Raw genomic sequence first — 23,769 nt, 5'->3', positions numbered from 1 at the left:
TAGTTATCTGCACTAGCATTTAATTTAATTCTCAGAACTTTTACAATCTGAATTTCTACTCAAGGTGGCAGTGCCTGGTAGAGGAACGCAAGTTGCTCTGCTAGGCCTGCGGCTGTGCCGGTAACAACGAAGGAAACAAAATATCAAAAGAAAACAAATATAAGATAATTTACAAATATGCTTACGTGCCAATTACACGCGCACAGGATTACAAAGCCGGGATTCGATTTTTTTTTAGGCGATGAAAATGGCGCAGTAACTGCCTCGCATATGAGCAGACACTTCAACCGAGCCCTGGGGTAAGGGAGGAGAGTGGGATTGAAAGAAGAAAGAGAGAAAGAGTTGCTGTAGTGGAAAGCGCCGGAGTAATTTCGAACGCCTGGGGATTGTTAACGGGTGCTGATATCGCACAACACACGGACACGTTTTGCGTCCATTGAAAGAATCTCATTATTTTTTTTTCATCAGGCTGACTGCACCCACTGCAGGGCAGGGCACCCACTGCATGTCTCTCCAATTAACCCGGTCTTTTGCCAGCTGCGCCCACCGTATGCCGTCAAACTTCTTAATCTCATCCGCCCACCGAACTTTCTGCCGCCCCCTGCTACACTTGCCTTCTCTTGGAATCCACTCCGTTACCCTTAAGTCATCTTGCCTTCACATCACATGCCCTGCCCAAGCCCATTTCTTCCTCTGGATTTCGACTAGGATGTCATTAACCCGCGTTTGTTCCCTCACCCACTCCACCCGCTTCCGGTCTCTTAAAGTTACACCTATATATTTTGTTTCCATATGAATGCCGTACAAAACGGACGCGAGACGAAAAGGTTAGACACGAAAATGAGCGCTGCTCGCATTCTGCGCACTCAGGATGCGTGTGGCCATTGGACGTAGCGAGTTCAGAACGGCGAGGTCGCAACGGCATTCACGCTCGGTTGGGGCTGGCTAGGAGGTCGGTGGCGCGGCTTCATTCTCACTTCAGCTTTCTAATAGTACTTTAAACTGCGGGGGTTCTGAAATTGCAAAGTGTTTGTATATATATATATATATATATATATATATATATATATATATATATATATATATATATATATATATATATATATATATATATATATATATATATATATATATATATATATATATATATATACTTTTGTACCCAGTAATGTGGATATGCGCATGCATGCACCAATCAGCGTATTTTTACCGTGCGGGTCATCACGCATGCAGTACATGATACGCCGGCAAGAAATGCCAGATTTTAGCGCCTTTCATTCTACCGCTCATGGTGAAGCGGTGGCATACGGATGCGGAATGCAGCTGAATTGGTATTAACGGTATACGCACTTCCACGAGAGGAACGTTCAACCAGCTGATGTGCGTTCGTCATGAATATGCATGCCTTAAGGAACGTACCCTGATTCTTTTCCCGCTTACAATTAACAGAAAACAATTCGCGAAGGTAGAAATCGCAACAGCCACAGCACAGTCATTCACAAGCGTCGTCTGAAATCATAATTACAGCATCACCAATCGGCAAACACGCGATAAGCGACTCCATAGCGCGCAGTTTGATTAACATTACGAGCGCAGTTTTCATTCATATGTGGTGTTGAATCAAATACGTCAAAGCGCGACTGCTTCTCGTATGTTTTTGAGGGTCTCTCGATGCTTACGTTGTACATTTCACGCCGGCACAGAACGCACCGAAGGCCACACTCTCGCGTTATAGTCTATATATAGATGCGTAAGCACGATAAGCAGTTTGTTTTTTTTGCGATCTGCAGCTGCCCTCGATAACTTCAAGTAGTTTTTTCTTTTTTTCACCAACAGAGCCTATTTCTACCGTACACATGCGGAGAGCCCCCACCGAAAGAGCGGTGGAGGCGCCCTGCACTTGCACCCTTGCACCTTGCCGCCGTCAACACTGATCTGTTGAGTTTCAGTTTTCAGTTTCCGGTCGCTTTTCTGGTCCTTAGAAGTGGCGTCGGATAGGTCGGAGGGCTCCATTGCAAATACGCCACAAAAATGACGAAACTGGGCTGCACTCGAGCGCTGCAAAGAGTGCTGCTCTCGAACATTCTACCAGAACACGGCCGCTCAATCCGGCTAGGATCGGACTAAACCCCCAGATCAGCTATGCTAAGTACGAACAAGTTCCTCCTCACCCTGCCACCTTTTCTACGCGGCTTGCGCCGTCCGCGCATATATATAGTGGTGTTTTAGAAAGATAGCCCCGAAATGACGTAGCACACTTTGCCACTCTCTTCTTTAAAGCACTTGCCAACTGTTAACAAACAGCCGCCTCCATGGGTACTCTGTGAAACAAGAAAAATATTATTGAATGTTTTGCTTACACGTGTTTCTATGGGCCGCGCTCCGCCACGTCCGTACCCCTAGCCGGGAATCGCCTTCACTAGTACGTAACGCAATGGTTCAAAAATACATTGCATTCGAAATGACGCTTCATACTTTCAGAATATGCCTTAGGACGAACTTGCTTGTTTTTCACGGAAGAACCAAATCATTACTCACTCAAATCAGGCGCAGAGTGAAATCATATATCGAAAAAAAACTTTTGCTTCCATGTATTCCTAAGGGCGCTAAGCCTACTTTACTCCCTCAAATTTATCCTGTCGTCCCAGCCGGCAACAGCAGCGCCACCGCATCTTGCTTAAAATACAAACAAAGTATTTGTCTATTGCAACGCTACGCATGCGCGAAGAGCAGTGGGGGTAAGATGAAGTGATCGAAACCTAGCTCTCCCATGTGAAGCGCCGCCTCCAATTGCGTTTGTGCCTGCGCCACTTCGCTTCGATGAACTATCACGCCGAAGAACGTGGCCACGCGCTCTTATGTTCATACCACGAGCGGGCCACCTTGCCCATGTGCACCGATGTACACAGGCGCACGCAAATTAATTACACACGGTTTTGTCCAACGTTTTCTGTTCGGCAACACTGTGATTTAGCCCCACAACACTTTGTTTGAAGAGCAGCATCAAAAGCTGGAGCGCCACCAGTACTGGAGCCTTATCAAACACTGCGCGGATTGCTACCCTTGCCGCGCTGCCTTATCAAAACCAGCGAGACACGCGTTGCCAGGCCTGGCGTAACCTTGCCTGGAACCGTGTCACTGATACCGGACTCACTTTGGGGCTAGTTATCATCACCTGTTCCCATGTTTGTTTACAAACCTCAAAACCATGTATAGATCGTTTGTCCTGTGTGTAAAGCGAACAACGGCAAGAAAAAAATAAAAAAAAAATGAAAAAATAACAATTCCTGCATACATGCTTCTTGTCTGCTGTCTGGTTCGTCGTTTGCCAGCAGCTTAAATGCTGCTTCAACTGAACAAAAAGGAGCACACTGGAAAGAGTTCTATCCCGTCACTATTTACCCGCCGCGCTGGCTCAGTGGTTAGCGCACTCGGCAACTGATCCGGACTTCCCGCGTTCGAACCCGACCATGGCGGCTGAGTTTTTATGGAGGCAAAACGCTACGACGCCCGTGTGCTGTGCGATGTCAGATCCCGTTAAAGATCCCCAGGTGGTCGACATTATTCCGGAGCCCTGCACTACGGCACCTCTTCCTTCCTTTGTTCTTTTACTCCCTCCTTTATCGCTTTCCTTACGGCGCGGTTGAGGTGTCCAACGACATATGAGACAGATACTGCGCCATTTCCTTTCCCCAAAAACCGTTATTGTTATTATTATCATCCCTTCACTAATATCAGGAAGCGTAACCATATGAGATGTTGCTGTGCTGTATACTAGCTACATTTCCTGCTATTTTCGCATGCAAGGGCGCCCGCTGAAATTCGGCAATGAAACCCCTGACACGCAGACCCTTAGCGAGAAAGGAAACCTTTGCATTTGGCTCTCGTCGTTGTCGAAACTGCTCTGGAGGCGACACGATATGAAGCGGCGGTCCATGATCAACACAACTCTCTGTTCTTGACCGGAGGGAGGTCCCAAGACAGCTTCGGCCGCAGACGAGGCCACTGTACCATCCAGACAGATAACCAGTATGTACATCACGCGGTATGCGCAGCATATCTGCTCCGCACTTGTCTGTTGCGGCAAGCATTAGCACAGTAATGTAGAATGTCCCCTCTTCGATGGGCAAATCTCTTCTCCCTTTTCACTGCTACAACATACCTCTGTCTCTAAAACCGGCCTCGGTAAGCACTACGTGGGAGTTGCATTGCCTGTGACCTTGCTTTCATCAGTGGCGTCCCCTGCGGTCGCACCTTTTTTGTTCGTTCTGCATCTAGTACTGCATGTTTTTAATTTTTTAGGGAGACCTTGTTCTCGGTTGCGTCACTCAAGAATAAAAACTTGGAGCGCACTGCAGTCTTCTGCAATGGAGAAATGCGAAAACATTTACGTTTAAACGTCAGCATCTTTTTTTGCGAGTCATTGATGTCATGTTACAATGATCACGTGACCCTTGAATCAGTAACTTTTTTCGCAAGTCATCGCTGTCTAACATCCGTACACATCCTCATCACACTTTACCGTCGTACACACCACAACGCGTTCACTTCGTGCCCCTCTAACACGCTTTATCCAACGACCCTTCGTGGCGCACAGAATTTTTGATACTTTTTTCGAGACAATTTATTTCTCCCTCGGGAGGCTTGTGGAGCTGGTCTTCAGCACAGCTTGTTCGTCAGCTTGTTTGAAGATTTTTCTTTTTTAAAACAGCAAACCGTCCTTGCTGCTAGCCGTGTTAAACAGACGATAAGGTGCTCATTTGCCTATTCTGTTTGCATCCACTGGCATAGGAGTGTGGGGACTTTGTCGGGTTGTCTTAAGTCACCTCTCGCGGAACCTCTCGTTCTCTTAGAACGAGAGGTTCTCTTAGGAACCTCTCGTGGAGTCCACATGTCTACGACATGAGAAAGAGACTAATTGCGATTGTTCACGTCCTCTCCTTCCTCGGGGAAAGTCCTGGGGCGCATCAGTGCGCTCTATGCTGCAACTGTACCGTTCCCTATTTCTGGGCTACATTCGGTACAGTCTTCTGATATTCAGTTCCATTAGAAAGACAAATATCAAGACTCTTCAAAGTGTGCAAGCGCAAGCACTCCGTATCTGCCTTGGACTGCCTAAATGTGCATCAACATCAGCAACTGTTCTTGTTGCCCGGGAACATCCTGTTACTACATACTTTGCTGCTGACACCATGAGAACACATATTCGGCACCTCACACGGGTTCCCTGTCATCACCTAGCAACACTCCCAATAATTAGGCCGCGTACTGCAATCGCCAAAGTCATTGAAGCTCATCGCGCATATCTTCCATCGGAGTTCACCCCTGCGTTAAGACCGTGCTCACCATTATAACGTCTTCATGAACCTCGGGTTCACCTCTATATTCCTGGAATTACGAAGAAAGCTGGTGTATTACTACCCGCTCTCAAACAACTGACATTGAATCACCTGCATTCTTACCACAGTCACTGCATACATGTTTACACGGATGGATCAGTTCACTCGACCAGTTCTGCGGGGTCGGTGATGATACCGGCCAGATCCATATTCATGAAAGTGAAGACGACCTATCCAACATCTTCAACTGGCGCAGAACTCGCGGCCTTACGGGCTGCGATAGAGTTAATCAGTCAAGGACCTCCAAATTACTGGACGGTGTTCACCGACTCTAAAGCAGCCCTTCAAGCCCTGCAAGCTGCGCTACGCGGCGGGTCGCAGGAACAACTTGTTGCTGAGATCCGTCTACTGTACCACTGCACCGTTTCTAAAGGTCATGACATCATTTTTCAATGGCTGCCAGGACACGGTGGTATTAACGGTAATCACCAGGCCGATGCGGCTGCGCGTTCTGGTCACAACGACGGACTTCCAGTGAGGATCCCAATATCAAGACCTGACGCAGCGTGTGGGCTTCGCCCTTTGGCGCTGGAGCGCACACTTTTAGCGTGGAACACGGGAGAGTTTTGCAACCTCCGCCTCAAGGCACTGGACCCTGGACTGCGCCTTCGTCTTCAACGTAACTTAGCACGTCGCGACGCAACATTGTTATGCCGTTTATGGATCGGTGTTGCTTTTACCCACCACTATGCTTTCCGGATGGGGATGGCCGACAGTCCTGCCTGTGAAAGCTGCGGTTGTGAGGAGACCATCGCTCATCTTCTCTGTGAGTGCCCTGCACTTGCGAGTGCAAGACATACACTGTGTTGTGGCCTGGACCGCCTCGATCCTCGCCCATTAACAGAGCGAAATATCCTCGGTCCGTGGCCACAGCAGTCGACTGCCCTCAAGGCATACAAGACACTCTTTGCCTACTTGAGAGTGTGTGCACGGTCTGATGACACGCTCTGGTGACACTCTCTGCCGACGCTCTCTGGTGACAGGTCCTGTAGACGTCATCAATGACACAAGAAATGCTTTCGCATTGAATTATTGTATGACTCCTTTTTGATCACGGTTCATGATTTAAAGTTTGTACGGAGGCCAGGATAAAACCCCTTTCATTTCTACTGCTCTAACGGAGACGACTGGAAGTTTAAACTCTTTCAAAACTTATGTTGTTGCCTCAAGGAATTTCCGGGACGTATATTTGAGGAACTGCAGGGCCTGATGTACTATCATGATTCTTTTTGAAATGAATCGGTAGCCAACGTATATTTCCTTTACTATTCCCGCCTTCAGTTAGTGCGCCTTCGAACCACAGCGCAAAGGATAGGTTTTTTTCCTTGCGCACTGGAACGGCCACGGCCCAGAAAGAAAAAAATTTTTTTCGTACTTCTGGTGTACCATACACGGTGAGTGCATAGGCTGCTAAGCACTAAAAGCATATTTTAGGAAAAATATGTACATCGAACAGTCTAGTGATCCACACGCAGGTTTGACCGATCACGTTTGCAAGCCGTTGCAATCACTCGAGCGTTGACACAATCGGAGTTCATGTGTAGGGACACCATTAAAAACGTGGTCTTCGCAGAAATTCAGGTATTTTCGGTCCTTAGGCAGTCGATGTGCTCTTATGAGTGCCAAAATATTCTGTCACTCATTTCATTAAAAAAAAGTAGTCGAGCTAAGCTTACAAGCTAAGGTCATTCTCCAGCGAGAGCTAGCTGTGCTACAGTGCTAAGCGGCTAAGCTTGGCTGAATGGGGTTTTTCTGCTTTCAGTAACTGCAGGTGTCGCTTCTCGATTACAATAAAAATACAAGCAATGCACAGTTCTTGTTGCGACCACAACATTTTTTTAATTGCTTTCCGCAATGCCGGACTGTTACCTATAGTGGTCGCTGAAATGAGTGTATCGATGCACTCCGTGCCAAGCACAACGGTGCAAGTATGCTGAAACGCTAGGTTAATTCCCGTATCTCACGGTGTCGTGGGCTAAGGCTGCATTCGAAAGTAGCTGCAGTCCCAAATCATGCATTTCTTTGATGAAATGTCTGTAGGTAGCTCCTACACTCTAAACAGAAATGAGTAAAAAGGAAGTAAAATACCTTCTGACGAACTTCCTTTAATAAGAGGGAGTGTACCAGAGGACAGCTTACTGCCTTTTTATTCCCATACGTGCGTATTCGTGTTCAGAGTGCATGTGGCGGGCCAGGCTTCTGTGTAACGCAAGCAGTATAGCGGGTCGGATAGGTGCGGCTGCTGCAAGTATAAGCCCGAATAAAGTGCACAACTTCGTTCGCGGGCGCCGTCGGCGATAAGTGAGCACAAGCGACCACGCGGCCGTCAGGCGAGCGCACACCACACGTCTCTCTGACACTTTTCACCGTGTCACCCACTACGTGCATTACAATCCACAGTGTCTTGATTTCGCGACGGTATGCGTTGGCAAGCAGCACGTAGAGGGGAGGGGGGCTCAGAATTAATTTAGACCACCTGAATATGCTTCGGTAACGTGCCTAGCAGATCAACGGTTTTTAAACTTTAAAGGGGTACAGACACAATGCTCATGGGTGTACACTTGTTTACCTTTAAAGAGGTCTATGGACCCAGTAATCATGAAAATGCGGAAAGAACACCAGTACGCAGAGTTAATAATTATTTTCAAACCATTTTGTGCCGGCAGTTTAGGTCTCGGCTGGCGTCAGGGCTGAAGTGAACCTTAAGGTCACGGTCGAGCGGCCAACCTAGACTACGACAATACTGGTGACGTCGGCGTCACCGGCAAGTACTGGTTGTTCCTGAGAACAACCACTGGGTTTGGTGACGTTGCGTATATGGGTTTATCGGTGTTTAACGTCCCAAAGCGACTCAGGCTACGAGGAACGCTGTAGTGGAGGGCTCCGAAAATTTCGACCAACAGCGGTTTCGACCAACAGCGCTGGCATCGTAGAGTACACGGGTCTCTAGAATTTCGCCTTCATCGAAATTGCGCCGTGGCCGGGATCGAAGCCGCGTCTTTCGGGCCAGCAGCCGAGCGTCATAACCTCTCAGCCACCGCGGCGGCTCGGTGACGTTGCAGTAATTGGGGCAAATGTACAATGACGTCACTCGATGTGGGTGGAGATGTGAGGGGCTCCTCGTAAAACATACAAAATCATATTAAATTATGTTCCCACCAGCGCCTGTTCGTGAGCTTTTCCTAGGAGGCATCTGCTTACGCCCATGAAACAAAACAAATCACATCGTTTGTATGTGTTTCAATTTTTGTGTCTGTACCCCCTTTTCACCGTCGCTTTCTGGCGCTTTTGCGTATATAGCAGTAAGAGGTTCTCTTATTCGCAAAGATCTAATTACCCGCTCCGGGGCCACCGCCGTGTCCTTATTGGCAATAAATAAACGCCTCCACTTTCGCAGCAAGCGGCCCCTCTGAGTGTGCACTGTCCCGTGCATAGTCTTCTTTTTGGATAATAAATAAAATGCCTTCGGACCCTCTCATCTTTAACCGAATAGCAAAACGGCACTAAGAGTGCACCTTTGAGAGTGCCACGCTTGATACTTCTCTCCGAGAGGAAATACCCGACTCCATTTCTCCGCCAAATTGCGCTCACTTGTCTCAAGAACGGACGGCCGCGGAGGCCTGCGGGGCGCGTCCCCAGCGGCGTCGACTCGCAGCCGGGCTCGCCGCTCCCAAGGCGCGCATCTACGGAGGGGCGCCAGCTGGCTCCCAGCACGGCCGCCCAGCAGCACTGCGCTCGCGAGCGGTCACCGGCGTGCCCAGGAGCGCCGCTAAAGATAGGAACGTCGGACGCTGTGCCGCGCATAGCGAGATTGACCCGGATCCCCCGAAGTGGTAGTCTTGAAGATGTCCAGCTGCTCTCACTAGGTGGTCACCTCCACTGGCGAAAACACGTCGCGCGTATAGGAGACACCGATTCGTATTAATGGGTGACGGGTGTTTCTTCGCAACTTTACCGCCGTGATTCACGGGCATTTTGCTGAAAAAGTGGGATAAAAGCTGTGACCGTCCAGAAGTGCGCGACAAATTCAGTCTGTAAGGCATACATGTAAAAAAAGCTGCGAGATTTATCAAGAAAGAAATTATTGCAGTATAATAACAGACATTGTAGCTAATTTGGGTTATTTCTGAATATCCAGGCACAACAAAACTCGGCGCAAATATAAAGGGGTCTTTAGTAAGTCATGAGCGAAATTCGCCACTGCTCCATCGCCTGCCAATGCATCATTATGACCAAAGAAATTCCAGGAAGTTTTGCCATTAGGGTTGGCTTCTTCATCGACTTGTTTTACAGCAGGTCGCCTACATCTCTGGCATCTCGGCCATGCTTTGGTAATAAATATTTTGGATAAGACCGTTTGCTCTAGTAATGATAGCGATTTATACAGTTCCGGGAGCACAAATGAAAGTTACTCACATTTCTACGCAATTGTACCACCAGTGTCACTTGAAGCACTACAAGGTTAAGCTAACGGAATGTCAGACGGTTAAGAGTTAATACAGTCGCATACGTGAAGTGCGCATAGGTATCCATATACTGCAGCATACATACAGCCTGTCGAATGGCCACACGAACGGCTCGTATTTACTGGCACGCAGTTCCACCACTTATTGGAAAAAAGACGTCAAATATAATTGGAATGACCGCTTTCGCGCTGAGGTAAAGAAGGCAGGAATGAATTTTTGAAGCATACGTGCACAGTTTTAAACAAATATTGGGCCCACGTTATTTTTTTCCTGCAACGTGTATCACATCGACAGCTGCGGCATGTCCTAGCGCGATCGTCGCTTGTAAAATGATCGTGAAGTGAGCGCAAGCCAAAGGGGTTGGTGCATGAATGCTGCACGCCCGTCGAAGTGCAACGCGGCTACCACGATGAACGACGCTAAGTCGACAGTCTACAACGTTTGCGCGATACGAAAGGTGTGGAAGCAACCAAACGACGCTAACGTGCATGTGCATGCGTGCGTGTATATTTTATTTTATTGTCTAGAAGTACTGCAGGCAGCTATTGCTGCCTAAGCAGAATGTCATTACAGTGCATGGATAACAGCCCTTCAAATCTGTTCACATTTGAGATGCCAACAGTACACGCAGGGAGAGAGTTCCAGTGTTCAACCATGTGGTGGAAAAACGATTTCTGAAAATCTGGTGTCCTGGCAAAGGCTTTCATTTGGGCTAGTTGGCTGTAGTAGTGAAACATATTGACTAGCGCAAACACAGACAGGGACCAAAGTAAGAGTAAGTACTCTTACTTTGGTCCCTGTCTGTGTTTGCGCTAGTCAATATGTCCTGGCGAAGTACGGTCGTAATATTACGAGATGATATAATCTGCTAGACCTAAGCCGTGGTGACAAAGCATATTTATCACGTGGTAGGCCAATTTTGTTTTGGTATGTTAAATAAAGAAACATAAGTCTGCCCACCTGTCTCCACACATTCCGGGGTGTTGCTTTTAGTTTATTAAACATGTTAGTGACGAAGGAGGACATTTGATAATCGGATAAAATAAACCTCGCAGAGAGGCGCTGAACGCGTTCCCCCCTGGCTATGTCTTTAGTGAAAAAATGGCCCCACACAGTGGATTCATACTCTGGAACTGGGCGAACCAGTGAAAGGTATGCTTCTATCTTTACGTGTGACGAGGCGCACTCTTTAGTTTTCTTCTGGTTAAGGGTCAGGATCATCGGAACGGCCGCCGACTGCCCAGTGTCTTTTCTCTGTGCTATAAGAGAGAGCGAGCACTTCAACTGCACAGGAAGAGCACCCTCCTCTCGCTCATCACACTTTTAAAGATAGAAGTCTGCACAAGGAATTGCAAACAATGAAGCTGCCACATTTGCGGCCGCGTTATAAAAGAATAGGTTGAGCTTCGGATTCAAAGCGGGATCGCAGTGGATATTTTATTTCACAGCGGTGAGCAGTATTAACTACAGTTCGTGAAGGTCGCACTGTCTAGTGCGTGCTTAAGGCACAGCGATGACGCGGGAGGGCCAGTGGTAGCAAGGGGTGACTTGCTACAGGGGCAAAGTGTCAGGCTAGTTGATCGATCACGTCACTTGCGAGTAGCGACAGATTCAGTTGTATTACTGGTTGCTGGCTGCGGTGATCGGCTCGACACCCCCGGCAAAGTGTTTGCGGGCGCCAGACTGCCCGGAATCTCGAAGCACAGCGGTGATGGTTGGGCACGTTTGATTAATCGGCCGGGATACAAGAGCTACCGGGGCTGCCCGGGCTGCCAAGGCGAGCGTTGCGTTCGCGACGTGTGTTCGGTGTGCTCACTTAAATCTGCACTGCCCTTCGTATCACTTACAATACAGACGTTATAATTGCCAGTAGTTTTTATTTCTTCTCAGAAAAGAGTACAAAATCCCCACAGTATTTCACGAAATGTATTTTGCAACGTATTTCTCAAAGAAAAGTCATAGTTTTGGCTAGAAGAGATGCGGCATGCATGCCTTAAGATCTCCAAGAACTACTAGAGGTGCATTGCGAAAACTAAGCTTCGCTGAAAAAAAAAACATGATATATCAACGGGCTTTCCTAAAGCAGAAGGGGATGGGATTATTTCGAACTGTGTTATTAATTTGCAGCGGCGCAATCACCATCAGCGGCACTGCACTGACGCCTGCTGATGGAGCCACGCTCTAAGGAAAATGAAATAGTAGTTGACACCCGGTACTCAGACTGATCGCCTCGTCCGCGTCGCGCCCCGTTTAGATTGTAGGGGACGAAGCCTCAGTCTTCCTCTAGCGTGGTGACCCGCACGTGGTGGACGCGGACAACGCCGCCACGGGTTCAGCGCCCGCGCCCCTGGTCCCGGCTCATGCACCGGCTGCGGGGGACATCCCCAACGTTTACGCCCAGCTGCCATCAATTTGGCCTCGTAACCCCACCGTGTGGTTCGCACAAGTGTAGGCAGCGTTCGACCTTCGGTGCCCATCGCTTCACAACTTGTGAGGTACGTCGTATCGAACCTGACGAGTTCGACGACGTTTTGAAGACGCATGACCCCTCCTTCCCGTACGACCACATCAAGGCTGCGGTTCTGGCCCGGAAGACTATCTCGTAGCGAAGCTGCCTGCAGCAGTTGCTCCGCTCCGAGGACCTTGGCGACCGACGACTATCTCAGCTCCTCCATGCACGCGACAGCTGCTCGGCGACCACCCGCTGGACGTCACCAGCTCGCTACTCCGCTAGCTGTTCCTTCAGCGCCTGCCTCAGAACCTCGTGGCCGTCCTGGCTGCAGCAGGTGACGATCCTCGGACAAGCCTACGGAGTAGTCTGGAAACGGGATCGCTTCTGGTTTCGTTTGGTTTAGGGGGGTTTAACGTCCCAAAGTGACTCAGGCTATGAGAGACGCCGTAGTGAAGGGCTCCGGGAATTTCGACCACCTGGGGTTCTTTCACGTGCGCTGACCTCGCACAGTACACGGGCCTCTAGAATTTCGCCTCCATCGAAATTCGACCGCCGCGTCCGGGATGGAGCCCGCGTCTTTCGGGCCAGCAGCCGAACGCCATAACCACTTAGCCACCGCGGCGGCTGCGACCGCTTCTGTATTTCCAATATAAACATTAACGCTAGCCGCAGTGGCTAAGAAGTTTCTTGATATATCTTAGTTACGTGCTTCACAGTGACAGTTATTATCTCACCGTGTCTCCCCCTGGCCGCATAACGTAAGAGCACAGGTGAATTGAACGTACCACTTTTAGTGCCTAATTAAAAAAAATGTAAAGCTCAGTTTTGATCACCCTCTATAGGCTGCAACAACAAAACTGCGCGATCAGCACCAAGCTACTTTTTCTCCAAACAGCCAACAAGGGATATTTTTGCTTTGAGCAAGGCCAGGTGTTGGTAATGTGGTGAGCTTGCGAGGACCTGTCCCTCCGTTTCATTTGTGTGTGGATGAGCATAAGTATTGGCTTATGCAGAAAATAACCGCCAAATAAGAGCGCTAATTACGTTTGTATTATACCAACAAGTTTTCAATAATTTAAACTTCCCAGAGTTAAAAGGAAAACTTACGATACCGAGCAGCACTTAACACAAATCGACTATTTATTACGAGGATGACGGCGAGGAGGCCGGCCCAGCATCAGCTGCCATGAAAGCGTCAACCGCAATTAATCACAAAGTGAATAGGGGGCGGGGGGGGGGGAAGCAACAGGGTGCTCGCCAACGTTTAGACAAGAGGACGTTGTCTGGGCAAAGCGTTAAACATTTGGCGGGGTTTAAATAGGGTCTTCGCTCAGAGGAGCAAGGCCATGTGAAGGGGAGGAGAGTGGGAAGTGGGAAGGGTGAATCATGCCTTCGACGAGATTCACCCTCGTCCGATCGTAAGCATATGAATAAAGGGTTCCTTCCAAGAGATGGCGGAAGTGCCGAATGCCGGATTGGACGGCGAGCAATTCACAGCAGAACGTACTGTAGCGCGTTTCTGCGGGCCTGAGCTCCTGGGAGAAGGAACCCGGCGAGCACCAGGAGTCGCGCTGAAGCTGTTGCAGAACGGGGCTTACAGCTGCACCGGAGGCGTCGGTGATGAGACGCAACCTGCCGGCGTCAGCCAGCGGATGCACGAGCAGAGCAGCGCTGGAGAGCCCGCAGTGACTATGTGGTGCGTTACGGTGCGGCCAACCGGAAGCTCCAGACGTGTCGGAAGCTCCAGGCGTGTAGACCTTGTGATGACAGGAAAATCGGCCAGAATCGCAGCAAAAGCTGACGACGGCAGCTGCGGAGCGGCTTTTGGGGGCGATGGTTACCACACGGGCTAGAATTGCGTTCCCGAGCAAGCGAATCGTGTGGTCCACAAGTCGGCGAGATCAAAACTTCTACAGGCACGCCGAAAGTGGCAAGAAAGTCAGCTCCGATAATGGCAAACCGCACGTCCACGATAATAAAAATTCAACAGAAGGTGTGGCGTAGGCCCAAATTAATGGTGACTGAGCGCTGTTCGTATGGAATCGTATGGTTTCGTATGGATAGCGATATGGGAGGTGTTCACCACCTGCAAAGGCGGGATGAGGCGGGATGCAGGCACCACAATAACCTGAGTACCTGTGTCCAGCAGAAAGAGGCATCCCAAGATCTTGTCAGTGACGTGGAGCAGGCGGATCGGTGCAGAGAAAGTGTCACGGGCCGCCACTAGTGACTCGCCGCTGCGTTTCCCGGCCACAGGCAAGTCTGCTGGCGCAATTCATAATGCGTGTTTGAGCACTTGTGCCGAGCTTTATTTTTTTACTCGTTCCAATTCGCTATTATTATTGCTGTTATAGTGTAGAAGTATATTTCTGTATTTATTTATCATTACTTCTCTCTCTCTCTCTTTTCTTACATTTCTGCAATGTATTTTATGTAGTAACACATTCAGGAAGTTCGAAACTATTAGCACACGTTTTATTATCTAGACATTATAAAATTCAGGCCACAAAAACTGCAGCCGAGCTGGGCTTGTCAGAGACCGGCGTTGCCAGTTGTGCATTCTGGGTCAAGTTGAGCAAAACTCTAGCTAACCCGAGCTCGCGGCCAGTCGGAAGGTTTATTAGCCAGATATACTGCCGGGTAAGCGCACGTTCCAATTAAGGTGAACAAAATTTCAGGTATCGCCCCGAGATCAAATTCTGCAGGCATCCACATGTCCCCGGCTACTGACTTATTACCCCGTTCCACGCTGGAAGAACCAGCAGTAAAAACTGTACCTATACAGTTCTTATGGGGTGCGAGAATCCACTCCTTGTGACATCACTGACCTCGTTGTCACTCCACTGGTGCCAGAGCTCGCACATGCTCTCCTGTACCTCGTGCGCTGGATGACGACAAGATAGATCTTTCACAAACGCCAGACATCAGTGTTTGACCATTTGTAACAAGGTGGCAATGCACCCACTGGAGCATAATCTTTGGGTCTTCTTGAGGAGCTTTTATACGTTTTTTTTGCTACTGCTACTGCGACGAGAAAACCTAAAAGCAAAAAAAAAGGGTCCTTGCACGAGGCAGGCAGGTGCCTGTCAGCGCACTTGCCGCAATCAACGCTCGTCCTGCTCGTCGGAGACGCGGCTGTTCCAGGCTGGGCCTTGCGCAGCTAGCGCACGGCCGGGCGCCGTGTTTTTTGTCTCTTCCTCCGCGGCCCATTGTTTTGAGTCGCTGTCGGGGACCGCGAGGAGGGGGCCACTGCTGCCTTTCCCAGACGGCTGCCGCGAAAAAAAATAAAGGGGCAGCGAGTAACGAACGAAAGGAAACCATCCGTGCCCTGTGCTGCCAAGCTTAACTAATGCCCTCAGCAACAAGAGTTGGAAGTCGCCTCTTTCTTGGCTCCCGAGGCCTAACACATTCTCGGCGGCATTTCTTCATCTGCTCTGTTGCCTTTCGGGCATGCGACCTGTGAGTGCGTCTGTGTGTTTGCGCGTGCGTGGGTGAAGCGGCCGAACTTCTCCTGGCTCGTGGTGGACGTTTAGGATGCCGAAAAATGGCGACCATGTAAAGGTACCGCTGACCGGAGCCATCGGTAAAGCGGAGCTGTTTCTTTTCATCACTTTGCGCGGTTCGCGTGCTGCTCGGGAGGCTAACGCGCGCTGGGAAAAGCAGTGCGTTTTGCGCACGGCGCTCGACCGGCAACAGAAGCATTCCTCTTTTTTTTTTGTTGTGAGTGTGTGCGTTTGTTTGTGTAAGCGCGTCTGATTTGTTCACCGGAGCTTGGCATTGCGAGCGATACATTTGCAAAAAAAAAAGGAAGCGGTTCCTCAGCCGTTAAACGCTGAAGTGGAACGACATTCGTTACGAAAGTTCTTTACAAAGTGGACCAGTTTTCTTAGATACCTGTCTCATTGTAATCGTTAAACGGACTTTTATTTCTTGATGATTTAGAGTCGGCGTCGCGCCTAACACGATTTTGTTAGGTAAAAAATGCGATTCAACAGAACGCTTTTGTTCAGACATTTTGTTTACTATGAGCCAAATAGCCATACCTGTGCCGACTGATGTTCGAGCATGACATGAGCTAAACTTCCTTTTGCTGCGCCTTTCGTGTGAAGCCAATAATTGTGCGCTCTATTTCGTGCTGTTTCTTTGATGTCAGCACTCGTCGAGGTTATGAATATGTTCACTAACGTGTATAACATTTCGGAAGTGGTTAACTGGAAGATTACGCTCTGGAGGAGTCGTTAGAAGATTAAAGTGTGCACAACTCTGAGCTACCTTCCACTTGGCAGTGTTTTCTTGAGCGCACGTTAAAGACACCAGCATGCCGCAATGCCTCTGTGTTTTTTCGCGTTATGCAGCGAAACTCAATATGGGAAACAATATGTGAAATACAGAGTGACTGATGAACCTGCAAGTGGTCTTCACTTAACGCCACTACTCGTGCGGTTCGGGAGAAACTAGTGTGATGATGCCACACAGCTCCCACTCTTAGAGTCCCAAGAACTCTCACACACAGAATCATACGCACCAGTACCTACGTACTGGCGTCAGAATAATCATTTTGGGTTACACGGAATAGTCATCATTGCGCGACCTCTGTATGATGCAGTGTAGAGGCAGCGACTGCATATGTCGGCCCGACTGTGCAGCCTTGTTTTGAAGCACTTGTTCAGCTCAGGTGACACGACTTCTGTGAAGTTGCTTGCGTTGCATGGACGCAAAGTGAAAGGAGCGAAGTTGGGGGTAGACACGAGTTGAGGCCCCATTGACTCATGCTCGGTTGAGTTGCCCTAACGCTTTTAACGCTTTCTGCGAAGAGTCTCACTGCGCAGAAACCCAATGAGAACTATTTCTACCTAGCTGGAGGCACTTTGAAGAAGGGAACAGATGATTGGGGGGGACTTTGCAGAATGCACAGTTGTGACGGGTGTCAACGCACTCCATCTAAAGGATGTTCTAAGTCATTCCGGGATCTCGGGCACCTGAAGCAGGCGACAACAATCGCAGGTCGTTCACTTTCATCTATGTCTCTGACGTTGTATGTGCATTGTGGCTAACGCTGTTTTCTTGAAGAGCATGCTTGGCATTACGGAACAGGGTGTGCAAGTGTGGCGGTTACAGCGGCACTACAGCAACGGACAAAGTCACCACGGTTACAGCGGCATTTCAAGAGTTTGTCTTCGTTTTGTCGTTGCCATACGACACTGCCAACCATCTGCGCTCCGACTGATTAAGATTTCTCGAAGGAACTGCGCTCAACGACTGCGTTACCAGCAGTGTCAGCGTGAAAACCGTCGGTCCTCCATGGTTAGCGTGGGTTGTCCTTCGGTGTTTTCGGGATTCGTAAAATCGAAAACGTGTGGAGCTCACGCGCTCGTCGCAAAGAAAGGCACTTTCTCTCCGTTGCAGAGGACATCTGCTGTGTGCTTCGCTCCCACAGCGAAGTCACAGAAAACTGTCCCGGAAAGTACCTGCCGGGCGCCGTGGAAGCATTTAATTCTTAAGAACGCAAGGTTCGTAGTCAGGTCAGGCACCTCACGGGAGTTAATTAACTGAGACAGTAGACCTCCAGTGACTTGCAAGGAACTTGTTCTGTTCGGACTCCAGATGGAAGTGCGTAGACTTAACCAAGAAGTCAGATTCACCACAATTCACCACAATTCTCAGAGCATAAGAACTTCCGAACTGTACGAGCGAAGAAAATGCAATCACATTGCACTTGTCGTTTGTGAGCTGCATTCTCTCTCTTTGCCAGTTTAATAGGCCTTTCATTGAATTAGTTACACAACCGTAAGCAGTTAGAAGCATGAAAGTCAACCGACAGCAGCTCAGACATATGAGAGATGAAGACCAACGCATATACATCATAAAGCAGAGAAAACCAGCTAAACTTTAGTTTCGATAATGATACTCTTTATTTTGGCGAGTTGGAACTGATAGGTGGCGCTTGTTTTGCTACCCGTCTTCTCCCTGTCCCTATTGAGCTGCACAATTACGGTCATGCCGACCCAATTAGCCCGCGCATCTACCTGGGTGAAATGATTGAATCTGTTTACAGGTGTGTTGCACAAAGCACGCGAGAGGTCACTGTTTCCGATGCGCATTCGTCTGACCACAGTGACTGGCAAGCGTGCCTTGTGCGGGCAGACTTTGTGCCACGCTTGACTGCGCTATCTGAAATTCCGATCGAAGGCTTCATTGAAATTAAAGCATCGCCATATGCTACCTAAACCTCAGTTCATAACGTCTTCACCCAAAGATGTTATGAACCTCTTCGTATGAACATCCTCTGCTCACAAATTCCACACGGCGTATTTAATGCTTCAACTATTTTCGCATAAAATGTCTGGCTCATTTATTGCATCTTGTGGTCACATTCGCGCGGTGTAATCTTTAACGTACACTGACATCGCACAGCACACGGGCGCCTTCTGCATGTCTTTCGGTATTTTTTTTCTGTTGCCTTTCTTTCCGCGGTGTATTTTCGTTTCCGTTCAGCACACACCAACCGACCCAAGTAAAAACTATCTCGATATTTGAAATCTTATTTTTACCGCCTGCATTTCTGGTTCAAAAAACGTAGCCTTCCATCTATTAAACCGAGCCAGCTTCCTCATGCCCACAGCAGAGCAGCGCCTTAACCGCGATGACATCATGGTGGCTGATTTCCTTGGTTGTTCTCTGCTAATTCTGTAATCATTCCAGGTTTCCAGAGCAGCTGTGACGCGCAAAAATCATGCTCCGTTGCCTTCAGATAGGCATTTTGCACGTATTTCAAAAAGTTATTTTGCAAGCTTTCCTGTCATGCAGGTGTGGGAAGCAGGATAAGGCCCGCATTGTGCTGCTGATTCAGTGTGGTCTTTGTTGACGGCGGACGCAGCAGCTACGCGACAAGCTGATAACGTTGGGCAGCCACTCGTCGTCCCTCGGGAGGCTGATGGGAGTGCATTGCTTGCTACAGGGCTTGAATAGAGGACATTGAGTGCGGTGAAGGTCTTTTTGTGAACGCTTAAAGGTACCAACTAGAGCAGCGTGTGCGCAAAGTAACACAGCAAACGCGCACTCACAAGGCCAAACGATTATTTGTTATAAAAATAAAAGTGAACACATTATCAGGCTGACAAGTTTCAGAGAGCCTTTTGATCGAAACCGACAGGCTTTACAGTAGGGATGCAGTAAAAATGCTTTCGCGGTAAAATAAAAACGAAAACTCCAGAATTCCTCTCAAACATACGCGCCCCTTCTTTCGTCCGTTAGCTGGCGGTGGTCGCCCTCGACGCAGGTGGAACCAATCAGTTTAGTAAAAAATCAACTGGCTGTTTGGATAGTTGCAATACAGGGGTAAAACTTCTCTCGCTTCGGGTGAGATTAAAGCCAATAAAAAAATTGGCTTTAATCTCACCAACAATATTAACAAGTGCCCCCTTTGCGAAAAAGCGGTTGTGTTTATTACATCTTGGCGCACGGCCAGACGCCCCAAGAAGACCATTGCGATTTATTCCTAGCGCTGTTCAGTACTGAACTTCCTTCACCGACGAGCACCGGTGCTTGAGGAGAAGCCGCACGCTTCCTCGAGTACCTCCCCTCACAGCGGAGCCGCGGGAATGAAAGCTCGATGAGCGCGGAGTCTGGCATCTTATCTGCTGCTCTGACAGTGGAGCAGGGCGGGCTGCACATGCGAAGACTTGCAGTCGTCGGGTGTTGCATAACAGGATGGAGCGAAGCTCCGAATCTTTAATTCCGTGAAAGGGCCTTTGCAACCCCAAGTACATTTATATGTTTATTTCCTCGTGCAAAAAAAAAAAGAAATTTCGCCGTAAGTAAGCTTTTTTGGATCAGGTTGCGCGCCATATGTTAAGAGGCTGTAATCTAGATAAGCTTGCGTGAAAGCTGGAAGAACCCTTGCGAAATCATATCATGGTAGGCGCCTGCGATGCGTAAGAAATAGGCTCTCTGGTCCGTCTGTCTAGGCTGAATCAAGAGAGGGAAAATCGAAGGTCCTCTTCACTGCAGTGCTCTTAACAAAACGGATTCCCGGCGTACGTCCGTGATAAACAGTGCTGGTAAAAAGCAATGAACATGCACCCAAAGGAATGCGCCGAACCCGCAAGAAAAAGAGAAAAAAGTCCGAGAACGAGAAAATGAACGTAACTATCAGCCAGCGCTGCGTGTGTTGAAACGTGAATGTATGGGCAGCTTTCACTGCATGGCGTTAATCCCTAATACGTGAGCAGCAATACTGGCCCCTTGCACTGATTGTCCTTTTGGACAAAAGTTTTTCGTGCGGGCAGAGTTTAATTGTTTTTCCTTGCGCACTGAAAAAAAGAGGACAAAAAAGGGCACCGAGCGAGTTCGCATAATTACTTTTCTCACGTCTTCCCAAATTACGCGAGTTCGTTCGCGTTATCAGGAAAATAATTAGGGGGATGAAGGCTGTGTGGTGGCAGGGGAGGTTCCCACTCGCTTCTTGCTCAAGGCACTGCTGAGACCTGAGAAACGAATAAAAAAAAAAGAGGCCGAAACTGAAAGTGATTGAGAGACCTAGAGACGGGGTGAATGAAGAAAATGAGAGCAATTCAGACCAGGGAGAATCAGTGCAGCTCAGGCGAGTTCGTTCTGTGCGCAGAGGGACCGCGAGATTGACCCGTCGACCCAGCAGCGGCGTAGCAAAATTAACCCGCCGTTTTGGGATCGACAAACAGCACCTTTGAAAACAAAAACAATATCAGCCTGCGTAGTTGCGTTAATTTTAATTTGTTTACATTATTTAGCGGGGTACCCTCGCCACTGTCTGCGATCAGGTGTCGCAGACAGGTCATCACGTGATCTTTCGTCGGCTAAGGTCCAACACTGCGCGGTGCAACGTTTAAGCGCTAAACTAAACTAAATTTTTGAGAATTGCTTCTAGTACAGTTATCTCCTGCCTATCGGCGGCTCCTTACACCACTGAACAGGTTCCATGGTTCTCTTCGCAGTTGCTGCGATGTGCGAAAGACGCGCTTCCTCCGAGGAGGAATATTGAGGCTCAGAATTTTCTTCTCCTTTTTATTTTACTATTGCAGACGTAGTTTTCACTCAGAGAAAACGGTTGGGTGTTAGGAAACTAAGTAGCACAATTCGATTCTCTCACGTGCCTTAAGCTTGGCTTGGGCGGATTTAGACGTCGAAAGGCTCGGCGACGGATGATTTCTTATATAACGCGCAGTACAGGCACTGTCAATTAGCCTCTCGGAATAACCACTGGACGATGTTACTATTCCGAAGAGTTATTTTATTCACAAGATTTTTTTAGTTATGCCCTTGGTATAATATTACGGCTTTATGGCGCGACGGAACCAACTTGCTGATACGCTTTCTCACGGAAAATCTCGCAGTCTCCACTGTCCAGACGAAACCAGTGAGAAATAAATTTTGAAAAGAGGGGGGGGGGGGTGATGCATACGAGCAATCCGGCCTGACTCTGAGTTTGAAATCAGTACACACACAGGCTTGCGCAGCCTTGCTATTCCTGCTGTGGAACGCTGTTATCAGTACGCCTACGCGGCCCGCGGGTGATGAGCTGTCGCATTCCCCGCAGAGCGCTGCAAGTTTGTAAAGGTGAGAATGTCTATATCAGGCTGTACTCGGTTCTCCTGCAAGAAGGAATTTCAGGCGGAATTTTCATGGAGACACATGAGGGCGACGCGCGTGTACGTGTGGAAGTGTTCTCTGTTTCCTTATCTGTCTGTATCTCTTTTTTTCACACAAAAATGAAGAGCTTTCAGAGAATCACAGACTGTTGCTTCTCCCGAGTTGGACCATAAAGCGCTCGCCGGTGTTTCTGAAACATTCGGCAACTGCGAAATATGACATTCGTGCTGCCACTCTACGACTTGTCACTCACTTTCCAGATGCCGCGCAGACTCTCCGAAACATAGTTGCGTGGTTCCGCTAACAAGCAGCAAAAGAAAGAGGGAAAAAAAGCGCGCACGTACTCACGCACGAGAACAAAACGGGAAAGACAGGATAACAAAACTGAGACTGAAAAAAAATAATAAAAACTAGAAAGAAAACCCTATCGCCGGTGTGCGAACGGAGCGACTGCGATGGGAACTTGTGCTCTTGGTGCCAGCCACTCACCGCCGAATCCCGCGGTTGTGCTCGCGACGATTGCGCGTTGATTTTACCGCCGGGAATTCGCGACACCTTCAGTTGCAGTTTGCGTTTCCCCCTCTCCCTGGCGTTCGTTCCCTGCGAGGGTGGCAGGAGGGGAAGTAAGCGTTCACCACCGCACTTCGGTGCCCTCGCCCCTGGCGCCGGCTGCACGGGGCGCGGCGGCGAGTGCTGCGCGCGACACTTGCTCAGTGCATCGGCGCGTCGCGATGTGGAAGCCCGTCACCGCAGCAGCGGCGGCGGCCGGCGTTTGAACCCTGGGCCCGATTTTCTGGTCGCCGGGTGCGCGGAATGCGATGCGACGCCGTTTTCCCTCGGTGGAAAATGCGCGCTCTCCCGGGTTTGCGGCTTGGGCGCGCCAGGGAGGCTCTGCCGGCGAAACAAGCGCGATTCTCTTGCCTTGCTTCCTCCCTCTCCCTTTGCGACCCGCAGCCGCCCTTACTCAGTGCCGCGTGTCAGGTACTGTTATTGGCATCCGCGCATAAACTCTGCCGCCGAAGGATGTGGCATGGCAAAGTTGGCCGGAAATAAGCTTTGTCCGCTTTTTTGTCTCCAGGAGCTACGCTGCTAGGAAAGCAGTGGTAGAAAAGATAAACGATGAAGATAAAGAAAGGCTAGACAATGATTTTTTTTTGTATTTGTGTTCTCCTCTGCCGTTTGATATAAACATGCGAGAGTTGGAGGAAAGGAGCGACCTCGTCATCTCAGACCCACCAACGCTGTCCAGCTGAGTAACCATTTGCAAGCGGCCGTTCCTCAGACGGCTACAGTGCGAGTATCAACGCACGATGGTACCGTGGGCACTTTCTCGAAGTTCTTTTTGATATCTGTCACAAAATCATAGATTATAAATTGCGCGCTTTAACGTCCCGAAGCGACACAATGGCTACGAGGGATGCTGTAGTGGAAGGCTGCGGATTAATTTATGCCACCAGGGGTTCTGTAACGTGCTACGCTGACATCGCACAGCACGCGGGAGTACTTGCATTTCGCCTCGATCGAAATGCGGCCGCCGCGGCAGTAATCGAACTTGCGACCTTTGGATCAGGAGCCGAACTTCAAGGCCACAGACCCACCGAGGCAGGTATCAGCAGCTTAATTCTTTAAAAAGCCTGAAAAGATTTCTGTTTACATAACCCACCTCTTTGGGCTTAGTTTGTAGGCTAAAAAGAAAGATTTTTTTTTTTGCTTAAAGCCTTGCCGCTGACTACATGATGATGACGATGGCTTTTTTTTCCTGACCTTTGTGCCAAAGAAACTGGATGGCTGACATTGCGCAACCTGCTACTGGAAACGTGTTGAT

The 23,769-nt window shown here is 49.0% G+C and overlaps 1 protein-coding gene across 1 annotated transcript in view; it reads left to right on the top strand.

The window, feature by feature from the left end:
* Positions 1 to 15,661: 15,661 nt before the first annotated feature.
* The window catches only part of LOC144114092 (band 7 protein AGAP004871-like), a 170,398-nt gene continuing 162,290 nt past the window's right edge, over positions 15,662 to 23,769 (top strand). Inside the window, exon 1 of the mRNA XM_077647582.1 lies at positions 15,662 to 15,900. Coding sequence (XP_077503708.1) covers positions 15,852 to 15,900 — 49 coding nt within the window. The 5' untranslated portion in view covers positions 15,662 to 15,851. The remainder of the gene's footprint in view (positions 15,901 to 23,769) is intronic.

Source organism: Amblyomma americanum, chromosome 1 (genome assembly GCF_052857255.1).
Source record: "Amblyomma americanum isolate KBUSLIRL-KWMA chromosome 1, ASM5285725v1, whole genome shotgun sequence".
NCBI classification, from domain to species: Eukaryota; Metazoa; Arthropoda; class Arachnida; order Ixodida; family Ixodidae; genus Amblyomma; species Amblyomma americanum.
This window is presented reverse-complemented; position numbering and strand designations above follow the sequence as displayed.